At 38.8% G+C, this 13165-nt stretch overlaps 1 protein-coding gene across 7 annotated transcripts in view; it reads left to right on the plus strand.

Annotated features, from left to right (window-relative positions):
* Positions 1-13165, plus strand: part of Slik (Sterile20-like kinase) — a 119793-nt gene that overhangs the window by 85006 nt on the left and 21622 nt on the right. For all 7 annotated transcript variants that reach the window (XM_071681374.1, XM_071681369.1, XM_071681370.1 and 4 more), the window contains 6 exons: positions 2495-2722; positions 2933-3082; positions 6230-6331; positions 9524-9718; positions 11453-11536; positions 11660-11794. In XM_071681374.1, the coding sequence (XP_071537475.1) occupies positions 2495-2722; positions 2933-3082; positions 6230-6331; positions 9524-9718; positions 11453-11536; positions 11660-11794 (894 nt within the window). The remainder of the gene's footprint in view (positions 1-2494; positions 2723-2932; positions 3083-6229; positions 6332-9523; positions 9719-11452; positions 11537-11659; positions 11795-13165) is intronic.

Here is a 13165-nt window from a genome sequence, read left to right on the forward strand (position 1 = left end):
GTAAAGTGAAAGTGGAATAATAATAATACATAGACAATTTGTACATTATGTTTTTTATTCATTATGAGAGTTGGGGTGAGAGAGTATCATTAGATTTTCGGGAGAATAAAAATATGTTTTGGAAGAAGGTAAATAAAGTGCGTAAGACAAGAGAACAAATGGGAACATCGGTGAAGGGGGCTAATGGGGAGATAATAACAAGTAGTGGTGATGTGAGAAAGAGATGGAGTGATTATAATGAAGATTTGTTGAATGTGTTAGATGATAGAGTAGCAGATATAAGATGTTTTGGTCGAGGTGGTTTGCAAAATGAAAGGGTCAGGGAGAATGATTTGGTAAACAGAGAAAAGGTAGTGAAAGCTTTGCGGATGATGAAAGCTGGCAAGGCTGTGGGTTTGGATGGTATTGCGGTGGAATTTATTAAAAAAGGGGGTGACTGTGTTGTTGATTGGACAGTGAGGATATTCAATGTATGTATTGATCATGGTGAAGTGCCTGAAGATTGACGGAATGCATGCATAGTGCCATTGTACCAAGGCAAAGGGAATAAAGGTGAGTGTTTAAATTACAGAGGTATAAGTTTTTTGAGTATTCCTGGGAAACTATATGGGAGGGTATTGATTGAGAGGGTGAAGGCATGTATAGAGCATCAGATTGAGGAAGAGCAGTGTGGTTTCAGAAGTGGTAGATTATGTGATGTGTGGATCAGGTGTTTGCTTTGAAGAATGTATGCGAGAAATACTTAGAAAAACAAATGGATTTGTATGGAGCATTTATGGATGTGGAGAAGGCATGTGATAGAGTTGATAGAGATGCTTTGTGGAAGGTATTAAGAGTATATAGTTTGGGAGGCAAGTTGCTAGAAGTAGTGAAAACTTTTTTTTGAGGATGTAAGGCATGTGTACGTGTAGGAAGAGAGGAAAGTGATTGGTTCTCAGTGAATGTCGGTTTGCGGCAGGAGTGTGTGATGTCTCCAAGGTTGTTTGATTTGTTTATGGATGGGGTTGTTAGGGAGGGTAATGCAAGAGTTTTGGAGAGAGGGGCAAGTATGCAGTCTTGTGGATGAGAGGGCTTGGGAAGTAAGTCAGTTGCTGTTCGCTGATGATGTGGCACTGGTGGCTGATTCGGTTGAGAAACTGCAGAAGCTGGTGACTGAGTTTGGTAAAGTGTGTGAAAGAAGAAAGCTGAGAGTAAATGTGAATAAGAGCAAGGTTATTAGGTACAGTAGGGTTAAGGGACAAGTCAGTTGGGAGGTAAGTTTGAATGAAGAAAAACTGGAGGAAGTGAAGTGTTTTAGATATCTGGGAGTTGATTTGGCAGCAGATGGAACCATGGAAGCGGAAGTGAGTCACAGGGTGGGGAAGGGGGCGAAGATTCTGGGAGCGTAGAAAAATGTGTTGAAGGCAATAACATTATCTCGGAAAGCGAAAAGGGGTATTGAAGGAATAGTGGTTCCAACATTGTTATATGGTTGTGAGGCATGGGCTATAGATAGGGTTGTGTGGAGGAGGATGGATGTGCTAGAAATGAGATGTTTGAGGATATTATGTGGTGTGAGATGGTTTGATCGAGTAAGTAATGAAAGGGTAAGAGAGATGTGTGGTAATAAACAGAGTGTGGTTGAGAGAGCAGAAAAGGGTGTATTGAAATGGTTTGGTCACATGGAGAGAATGAGTGAGGAAAGATTGACAAAGAGGATATATGTGTCAGAGGTGGAGGGAACGAGGAGAAGTAGGAGACCAAATTGGAGGTGGAAGGATGAAATGAAAAAGATTTTAAGCGATCGGGGCCTGAACATGCAGGAGGGTGAAAGTCATGCAAGGACTGGAATGAATTCTAACGATGTGGTATACCAGGGTCGACGTGCTGTCAATGGATTGAACCAGGGTATGTGAAGCATCTGGGGTAAACCATGGAAAGTTCTGTGGGGCCTGGATGTGGAAAGGGAGCTGTGGTTTTGGTGCATTATACATGACAGCTAGAGACTTGAGTGTGAAATAGAATATACATTATGATTAGAAAAGTTGATATTGCAGTAAGTTTTAATTGAGACCTGCACATCATTTACTACAAGAGGATGATGTACATTTTATCCAAACATCAAATGTTGCACATATTCTTGACATCGTCTTTTACACCACCTCCAACACAATTACTCCTTTATTTTCTTCCACCTTACCTTTGTCCCACCTTTACCTCCTCCTGTGAAAGATAGAAGAATTTTCTTTAATGGTAATAAATTCTCTTCGAACTTGTAAGGTTTTCCAAGGAACTCCAATAATATCCCATATTCCAGACAAGGCATGTCATTTCCATTAGCTGTAACAGGATATTTTATGCTTGCATTGTATTTATATTACTTACAGGAATGAATTACCATGGTTATTTTACTTGACCATAGGACAAATACAGTAGTCTAAAGATGTTAATATTTCAACTTTTATTTTGATGACAGATTTGTCTTTAATGCCTCTTCTTTTGCCTCTTGCTTCAGGTCTTATATGAGGATGAAGGAATGGGTACTGGTCACTTTGCAAGGAAGCAGGAATTGCGTGAGCTGAAGATATTGCAAAAAATTGAGCAGAAACAGTTCCAGGAATTGGCTGTGAAGGCCAACTTTGCCAAAGTAGAACAAGAAAAGAAGTTTGAGTTGGAGAGGCAGCAACTTCTACGAGGGTATGATACGGAAATAGAATCTCTAAACAGACAACAAAAACAGCAGGTAAGTTTTAAATTGCTTAGAATGTCATAAATCTTAACTCTTAGTTGGAAAACTTACCAACAATATTTGATGAAATATTGGAATGTTGATAAGTCCTCCAATATGCCACTGTCTAACCATGGAAACTTCATCCATGTGTGATGCTTTGAGTGATTATTATGAATATTATCATGTGCTATGGGCTTATTGGATTTATGTTTCAATATCCAGGTAGAAAAAGCAGAAGCTCTGCAAGAGGTTGAGCTGAAGAATGCCAGCAAAAAGATCAGGGCAGAACAAGAACGTGAATTGAAGGCTTTCCGTGAGTCTTTGAAGACTGAACTAAAACTCCTGAAACAAGAGATTGATCTTCTACCCAAAGTATGTTCTTTTCTTCAACATATAGGGAAATTAGATGACTTGTTAAAGCTGCTTTGAGTCATACATGATTCTGTTAGTATGAAAGTACTTTAGATCATTTTTACTTTGTATCTTGCATTGTTTCTTGTTCTACCATTTTGAGTTTGCCTTCTTAGATCTTAAAGAACAGGTCATTATTATGTAAGTGTGATTAAAAACCAGAGTTGTAATAACGTATTCCATTTCTCTCTTCCAACATAGACAGATTCATAGCCATGAACCTCTCCATGGAACTCAGTTCAGTTCATTTCAGGTGCATTCTTTTTGAGTGTACTCTGTGTTGTAAATAATTGTGTTTTCTAACATGACTTTAAGTATAAGTTTACTGTTAATACTGTCCATCTATCACTGTGAACTCCATTTTCACTTGTGTGTGGTGGATCAGATATATACAGCATCTGATGTTATTCATACAGATCTAGTGTGCCAGAGTGAAAAAATATGGACTTCCATACATATGAATGTGTTTCTTACTATTTCATTTTGCACACATTCGATTTGTCATGACTAGTGTCTCCATTCACCCCACCTCTATACACAGAATGCTTGCACTGTGTTTAATCCCATCACTCCTATGGCTTTTTCATCTGAAAGATCCCTAGCACTCATAAATGCTCTTGCTACATCCATCTATCTCTTCCATAGTTTCTCTCTCCTCCTGGAACATTTCATTATATATATATATATATATATATATATATATATATATATATATATATATATATATATATATAACGCGGGAGACAGCGACAAAATATAATAAAAAAAAGAGAATATATATATATATATATATATATATATTTATTTATTTTTTTATTATACTTTGTCGCTGTCTCCCGCGTTTGCGAGGTAGCGCAAGGAAACAGACGAAAGAAATGGCCCAACCCACCCCCATACACATGTATATACATACGTCCACACACGCAAATATACATACCTACACAGCTTTCCATGGTTTACCCCAGACGCTTCACATGCCCTGATTCAATCCACTGACAGCACGTCAACCCTGGTATACCACATCGATCCAATTCACTCTATTCCTTGCCCTCCTTTCACCCTCCTGCAATTTCAGGCCTCGATCACACAAAATCTTTTTCACTCCATCTTTCCACCTCCAATTTGGTCTCCCACTTCTCCTCATTCCCTCCACCTCTGACACATATATCCTCTTGGTCAATCTTTCCTCACTCATTCTCTCCATGTGCCCAAACCATTTCAAAACACCCTCTTCTGCTCTCTCAACCACGCTCTTTTTATTTCCACACATCCCTCTTACCCTTACGTTACTTACTCAATCAAACCACCTCACATCACACATTGTCCTCAAACATCTCATTTCCAGCACATCCATCCTCCTGCGCACAAATCTATCCATAGCCCACGCCTCACAACCATGCAACATTGTTGGAACCACTATTCCTTCAAACATACCCATTTTTGCTTTCCGAGATAATGTTCTCGACTTCCACACATTCTTCAAGGCTCCCAGGATTTTCGCCCCCTCTCCCACCCTATGATTCACTTCCGCTTCCATGGTTCCATCCGCTGCCAGATCCACTCCCAGATATCTAAAACACTTTACTTCCTCCAGTTTTGCTCCATTCAAACTTACCTCCCAATTGACTTGACCCTCAACCCTACTGTACCTAATAACCTTGCTCTTATTCACATTTACTCTTAACTTTCTTCTTTCACACACTTTACCAAACTAAGTCACCAGCTTCTGCAGTTTCTCACATGAATCAGCCACCAGCGCTGTATCATCAGCGAACAACAACTGACTCACTTCCCAAGCTCTCTCATCCCCAACAGACTTCATACCTGCCCCTCTTTCCAAAACTCTTGCATTCACCTCCCTAACAACCCCATCCATAAACAAATTAAGCAACCATGGAGACATCACACACCCCTGCCGCAAACTTACATTCACTGAGAACCAATCACTTTCCTCTCTTCCTACACGTACACATGCCTTACATCCTCGATAAAAACTTTTCACTGCTTCTAACAACTTGCCTCCCACACCATATATTCTTAATACCTTCCACAGAGCATCTCTATCAACTCTATCATATGCCTTCTCCAGATCCATAAATGCTACATACAAATCCATTTGCTTTTCTAAGTATTTCTCACATACATTCTTCAAAGCAAACACCTGATCCACACATCCTCTACCACTTCTGAAACCACACTGCTCTTCCCCAATCTGATGCTCTGTACATGCCTTCACCCTCTCAATCAATACCCTCCTATATAATTTACCAGGAATACTCAACAAACTTATACCTCTGTAATTTGAGCAGTCACTCTTGTCCCCTTTGCCTTTGTACAATGGCACTATGCACGCATCCGCCAATCCTCAGGCACCTCACCATGAGTCATACATACATTAAATAACCTTACCAACCAGTCAATAATACAGTCACCCCCTTTTTTAATAAATTCCACTGCAATACCATCCAAACCTCCTGCCTTGCCGGCTTTCATCTTCCGCAAAGCTTTTACTACCTCTTCCCTGTTTACCAAATCATTTTCCCTAACCCTCTCACTTTGCACACCACCTCGACCAAAACACCCTATATCTGCCACTCTATCATCAAACACATTCAACAAACCTTCAAAATACTCACTCCATCTCCTTCTCACATCACCACTACTTGTTATCACCTCCCCATTTGCGCCCTTCACTGAAGTTCCCATTTGCTCCCTTGTCTTACGCACTTTATTTACCTCCTTCCAGAACATCTTTTTATTCTCCCTAAAATTTAATGATACTCACTCACCCCAACTCTCATTTGCCCTCTTTTTCACCTCTTGCACCTTTTTCTTGACCTCCTGTCTCTCTCTTTTATACGTCTCCCACTCAATTGCATTTTTTCCCTGCAAAAATCGTCCAAATGCCTCTCTCTTCTCTTTCACTAATAATCTTACTTCTTCATCCCACCACTCACTACCCTTTCTAATCAACCCACCTCCCACTCTTCTCATGCCACAAGCATATATATGTCAGCTTTTATAGTCTAGATTTTCTTTTTTTTGTAGTGTTTTTAACGAGCACAAGTACTAGCTAGACAAGGTATTTTATAAACATTCACTTTGCAGGATAGACGAAAGGAAGCCTTCAGATCACGCAAGGAACGGTTGGATCTTGATCAAAGTGAAAGAGAAAAATCCTTCCTAGAGAAATTGCATGAAGCACATGAGGTAAGACTATTTTACTTTCTTCTTTTGTTTATATTTATCCCAAATTTTATAAGTACCTTGAGGTAAGAAAAACTGAAGTGTTTAGGAAGGAAAAACAGAGAAATAGGACAAAATATTTTGGTTTTGTGTTGATGTTTTAGGCATGGATATTGAATGTCGTGTGTGTTGTTTATGATGCCCTGAATAGTGGGTGCTTTGTTGAGTGGAAGTGATTGGCAGTTCATGGTAATGGGAGGGTACAGTTTGGATGGTCTGTACGGGGTTAAAAGTGTGACTGAAGACTTCTCAGGAGATGCAGGCGTTCTATTCTGGGTGAGCCATTGTTTTAATTGTGGAATGTTTTAACATGTTTGTTGTTGCTTTTGTGTTGCCAGGGTGATGTAATGTGATTCTAAGGTTCTTTACATATGAGAGCTTCCCCACATTGTGGTATGCAGCAGGTGGGATTGAGATGTCTTGTATGAATAGATTGATAAGTGTTGATTGCTCCTAGTTAAACTCTAGGGTTTTAGAGGCAAGGCCATTGTGTGTGAGTTCTGCTCGGTAGCCAGCTGTGAAATTGGCCAACCAATTTTTGTCATTGTTGTTAGAGTTGGTGTCAAGTATCTTCTGTTTGAGGATATGTCAGGGCATAGTGTCAGATGCTTTGTTGATACCTATTGCCACTAGTATTGTGTGGGTAGAGGGTTGCATATAGTTAAAGCTATCCAGAATGTGCTTTGTTTTTTTATGTAGTGTGATAGAGAAAGTGAATCTAAAGCCACATTGTGTAGCTGAGATTGGGATATTTTACTTGATTCTCTTTTGGTTCCATTTTTCATGGAGTTTGGACACTGAAGACAGAAGCAATATAGGGCAATAGGAGGAGTAGTAGTTGAGTGCCTTGGGAAGTTATTGGATTGATATTATGTTGACTATTTTCCAGTAATGGTTGATGACTTTATGATTTCTGTAGTGATTGGAGTACAGTGGGGCCAAAGTGTTTTATATTAAAGTTTTATATGTTGCAGGAAGATTCTTTAAGGTTTTCAATGCATTATACTGAATGTGTTAGCGGGAGTGAAGGGTAGGTAAACATATATTTTGGGGTAGATTTTTGTAGATTTTTCATGACTTCCTTGTTTAGGGAATCGTTGGTTTTCAGCTGAATTTTTAGTATTGTTTCATAAGCATGCTTTTGTGTTCTTTGGAAGAAGGGATTCACTGGATTAGGCCTGAAGTGGGTGTGGATGCTAGATTGGTGTAGATCTTCTTTAAGGGATAACAGAGTTGGTTGCTGTAGGTTTTGTGGTTCATTTTGTTAAGGAAAGTTTGCCTTTCAATAATTAGGTTAATGATGGTATTATTTGGGGTTTGGTGTGGTTCTGAGATTTCAGTCAATGGTGAGTGGTTTTGCCTGAGCTGGTTCATTTGTTCTGTGAGGTTTGCAGCTTTTACTTAGAATTACTTTTGATGAAACAAAGCTAACATGCAGTGCTCACTGTAAAAAAAAAATCAAGAAAAATGAGTTATATGTTGTCAAGTCTTATGTGTGAAATGGAGATTGTGGACTGAATGCCAGCAGCCCATGGGTGGGTGATGCAAAAGGAGAGTATCTGAGCCAAAGGAGTGAAACTTGACACCCACTGTAGTGCTGGATCATTATGTAGCAGTCATTCAGCTTCTGATACCCAGTTGGATAGTACTAGTAGAACCTTCCTGGTTGGCGGTTGCCTTCCATGTATTACCTTACATGGGAAGTTGGGTTGTATCTTTGTGCCCCTGTAGTATGTGCTTCTTACTGGCTTGGTTGGTAATATTGATGGATTATGAGATAGTATGAAGTAAGGATAAGTAATCATATGTGGTTAAGGTTTAATGCTTAAATTCATTACCCACCATCCTGCATGGTTCAGCATCCACCTTCATAATTCCTGAGGTGAAGCAATCATAAATCATCTGCACCATTTCAACATTCTTAACATATGCAACCTGCCAGCCATACTCTTAATCCACTTCCTCAGCCACCTTCTCTAGGCTGTAGTTTTTGCAAACCATCATTGAACACGAGGACCCATTGGAGCAGAAAATCCTCTTTTGATATCAAAGTTCTGCCATTGGAGGTTAGGAGGACGTGGAAACATGATAACCACTTCACAAATTTAAGTGGGCCACATTAATACAGAACAAGTCTTTGAAGTCAGAAGAGATTTTATGAGTGACAGCTGTGTATGATTACTGTGGAACATGTACTAATGAAATGCATAGATTATAGGGGTTCATGAGTCAAATAAGAATTGTATAATGATAGAAATAAAAATACCTGTATTGGAGAAACTTTAGACAGTAATGTTAATGTATCAAGACTGGTACATTTTCTAAAGGATGCCAAAATTTATAATTATATATAAATGCTTTAGTGTTTGAATTTTAAGATAGCTTTTAAAGAAAGCCAAAATACATGATTTTGTGTAAATAGTTTTAAGATTTTGATTGACTTTTTATGCATAAAAGCACTGGATAATCATTAGGTTTTAGTGCTTTATGAATAAAAAAAATCAATCAGTGAACATAACTAGAAATAATGAAACTGTATCTGATGGGACATTAAGAATCAAATCCATAGTAACAGTGTTGGACATCTAAGCAAAAATGCAGTAAATGCATAAAGTTTGGGCAAATTCAAAAATAATATGACTGAAATGTAAGATAAAGAGATACGGCCCCACATGTATGTACATATGGGATATTTCACACATATATATTTTGGACCATCTCCCATTACCTTCAGTCAATTTGAATTCCATGCCATGGCATGCAACATGTAACAGTTAGTATTCAGTTAGGTGGTATTAGATAAGGTAGGTTCATATGTAAAAGATGTGTAAAAAGTGTATTGGAAGATGGAAAATGAGACTCATAAGTATAGACTTTAACATGATGTTTTACTTTCAAGAGATTAATTCCTTTCTCATTAAGATTTTAATTTTTTTTTTTTTTTTTTTTTTTTTTTTTTTTTATACTTTGTCGCTGTCTCCCGCGTTTGCGAGGTAGCGCAAGGAAACAGACGAAAGAAATGGCCCAACCCCCCCCCATACACATGTATATACATACGTCCACACACGCAAATATACATACCTACACAGCTTTCCATGGTTTACCCCAGACGCTTCACATGCCTTGATTTTAATATAATGTACTTTTCACATTCAGGTATCCTTAAAACGATTGGGTGATGATCACCGTGAAAGAATTGCTCTCCTGGAGAGACAGTTCCTTCAGCAAAAACATCAGTTGTTAAGATCAAGAGAATCTGCACTCTGGGAAATGGAAGAGCGCCACTTGCATGAAAAGCATCAGCTCGCTAAGCGGCAACTTAAGGATATATTCTTCCTCCAGAGACACCAGGTTTTTGTATTATTCCTTTCCTATGGGAATTTCTTAGTGAATTCTGTGATGATATATTATTGTCAAAGAGTTCAGGAAAGCTAACAGGCAGTTAGATGAAATTACACACTACTAAAAGAATGAATACTACCTCTGTGCTCCTTTTACAGTATTGATTATATTATCTTTGTTTAATGTATTTTAGTACTGTTTAAATGTGTTGATGTGTTCCACTGCTTTATACAAGCAACTGATGTTTTATTGTTTGACTTTAACAATACTACTTAACATCTTCACCCACCTCTTTCTTACTATGTTTTTCTATACCTGGTAATCTTGGGCTTTCTTCCTTACATCTTTTAACAATTTTATTCAAACTTTATACCATTCCCTCATCTTTATTTTGTATTGCATGGAAGCCAGTCCATACATATGAGCATGTATGAGTGCTTCGTCATGAAAGTTTTATGCACAGCATTCTCTTAGGCTTGACCCAGATTGCTTTGTAGATATTATTGGATTCCAGCTCAGTTCCATATATGGCATTGAAATTCAACTTTTTCGTATCTACAGTAGCGTTTCAGCACTTTCACATTATTTTAGTAAATCACTTTAGATCTTTGCCAAATTTGGTAAAATCCTTTGTATGCATGAGATGTCAGTGAGGTGTGTTTGAATACCACCTAATACTCAATCGACAAACACAAACCTCTTTATCTTTAACCTAACATGTGACAACACATAACTTACATGATTCTATTTCTTAAATTTAAATCACAAGTGTCCTTTATGTCTGGGGATATGGGTGTAAGAAAAATATCCATGTATCCCTTTTTGTGTAGTAAGAGGTGATTAATGAGCAGGAGTGAGTGGCTTAAAGCCCTCCCTTCTTTGTATTTAACTGATTATTGTCTGAGGACAATATTTAGTGTAAGGAGGGTTAAATGTGTAGAAATCGACATTGTGATAGATGTGATAGTTAGAGGAGTATGATCGAGAGAGCTGTATGTAACATATTCAGATTGTTTGGACATGAAAAAAAATAAGTGAAGACAGACAGACTAAGAGGATATAAGTGTCAGAAATAGAGGAAGCAAATTGGAATGGTAGACCGAGAAGGAGCTGGAAGGATGGAGTGAAAGAAGCTTTAAGGAAGTGGGGCTTAAATATGTAGGAAAATGAGAGGCATGCATGAGGTAAGAGCGAATTCGAGTGGTGTGGTATACCTGGGGCTAATAGGTATTACTGAACTAAACCAGGGAATATGAAGTGGTCAGGGGAAACCAGAGAAAGGCTTGTAGGGCTTGACTCTGGATATGGGTGCATTGTGCACAAGATAGAATGTGAATGTTAACAAATGTGGCCGTTCTTCAGTTCGAGGCACTACCTTGAAAATGTGGAAAATGGATAGTAAATGTGAAAATATAATGTACTGTATTTAGTGGTCATGACTGTTAAAAGTGGATGCTGTCAAGCTTCATAAATAGCTTACTAATGGGTCTGGGGAGATCCCTAGAGGAGCATTATTAGAAACACTCTGCTGTCATAATGTCACTGTGACCATCATTGTAGAATGTATCATCCAGGTAATGTTTCAAATTTCTTCTAGTACTATTTTTAGATGATTTAGTCATATTTACTGTATTAGACTCATGAAATCAACCTTACTCTTATTTATTCATATTTTACATAGGTGTACAGCATATATAAGAATAAGTTTAAGTTGCTTGATGGTAATGTCAGTTCTTTCTGTAGATGCTTCTGCGGCATGAAAAGGAACTGGAGCAGGTGAAACGGGTAAACCAGCAGAAGGAGGAAGAACTAATTAAGAGACAACAGGTAAAGAAACAAATTTTACATGGAATATACTGATAAATCTTGATTAGCTTCTTGATTAAAATGTTATTTGATTAATGATGTTTTTTCAGGTAAACAAATAACGTGTTTATTTTTATATAACAGATTGAGAAGCGACAGTTGCCTAAGCGAATACGTCAGGAAATGAAGGCACGTGAACTTATGTTCCGTGAAAGTATGAGAATAAGTACATCTCACCTGCCTGACTCTCATGAAGATGAGAAAAACAAGCTCAGAAAGGTATGATATTGATAAGAAGGTATGATGATCAGAAGGTGAAAGGTGTGCAAGGAATAGAGTGAATTGGAACGATGTGGTATACCTGGGTCGACGTGCTGTCAATGGATTGAACCAGGGCATGTGAAGCATCTGGGGTAAACCATGGAAAGTTCTGTGGGGCCTGGATGTGGAAAGGGAGCTGTGGTTTCGGTGCATTATACATGACAGCTAAAGACTGAGTGTGAACGAATGTGGCCTTTGTTGTGTTTTCCTAGCGCTACCTCATGCACATTAGGGGGAAGGGAGTTGTTATTTCATTTGTGGCGGGGTAGTGACGGGAATGAATAAGGGCAGACAGTATGAATTATGTACATGTGTATATATGTATATGTCTGTGTGTGTATATAAATGTATATGTTGAGATATATAGGTATGTATATGTATGTGTGTGGACGTGTATGTATATACCTGTGTATGTGGGTGGGTTGGGCCATTCTTTCATCTGTTTCCTTGCGCTACCTTGCTAATGCGGGAGACAGCGACAAAGTATTATAAACAAATGCAATAAATAAATAATAAATAAATATTTTTTTTTTTTTTTTTTTTTTTTTTTTTTTTTTTTTTTGTCGCTGTCTCCCGCGTCTGCGAGGTAGCGCAAGGAAACAGACGAAAGAAATGGCCCAACCCACCCCCACACACATGCACATACATACGTCCACACACGCAAATATACATACCTACACAGCTTTCCATGGTTTACCCCAGACGCTTCACATGCCTTGATTCAATCCACTGACAGCACGTCAACCCCGGTATACCACATCGCTCCAATTCACTCTATTCCTTGCCCTCCTTTCACCCTCCTGCATGTTCAGGCCCCGATCACACAAAATCTTTTTCACTCCATCTTTCCACCTCCAATTTGGACTCCCTCTTCTCCTCGTTCCCTCCAACTCCGACACATATATCCTCTTGGTCAATCTTTCCTCACTCATTCTCTCCATGTGCCCAAACCATTTCAAAACACCCTCTTCTGCTCTCTCAACCACGCTCTTTTTATTTCCACACATCTCTCTTACCCTTACGTTACTTACTCGATCAAACCACCTCACACCACACATTGTCCTCAAACATCTCATTTCCAGCACATCCATCCTCCTGCACACAACTCTATCCATAGCCCACGCCTCGCAACCATACAACATTGTTGGAACCACTATTCCTTCAAACATACCCATTTTTGCTTTCCGAGATAATGTTCTCGACTTCCACACATTCTTCAAGGCTCCCAAAATTTTCGCCCCCTCCCCCACCCTATGATCCACTTCCGCTTCCATGGTTCCATCCGCTGCCAGATCCACTCCCAGATATCTAAAACACTTCACTTCCTCC

Source organism: Panulirus ornatus, chromosome 32 (genome assembly GCF_036320965.1).
Source record: "Panulirus ornatus isolate Po-2019 chromosome 32, ASM3632096v1, whole genome shotgun sequence".
NCBI classification, from domain to species: domain Eukaryota; kingdom Metazoa; phylum Arthropoda; class Malacostraca; order Decapoda; family Palinuridae; genus Panulirus; species Panulirus ornatus.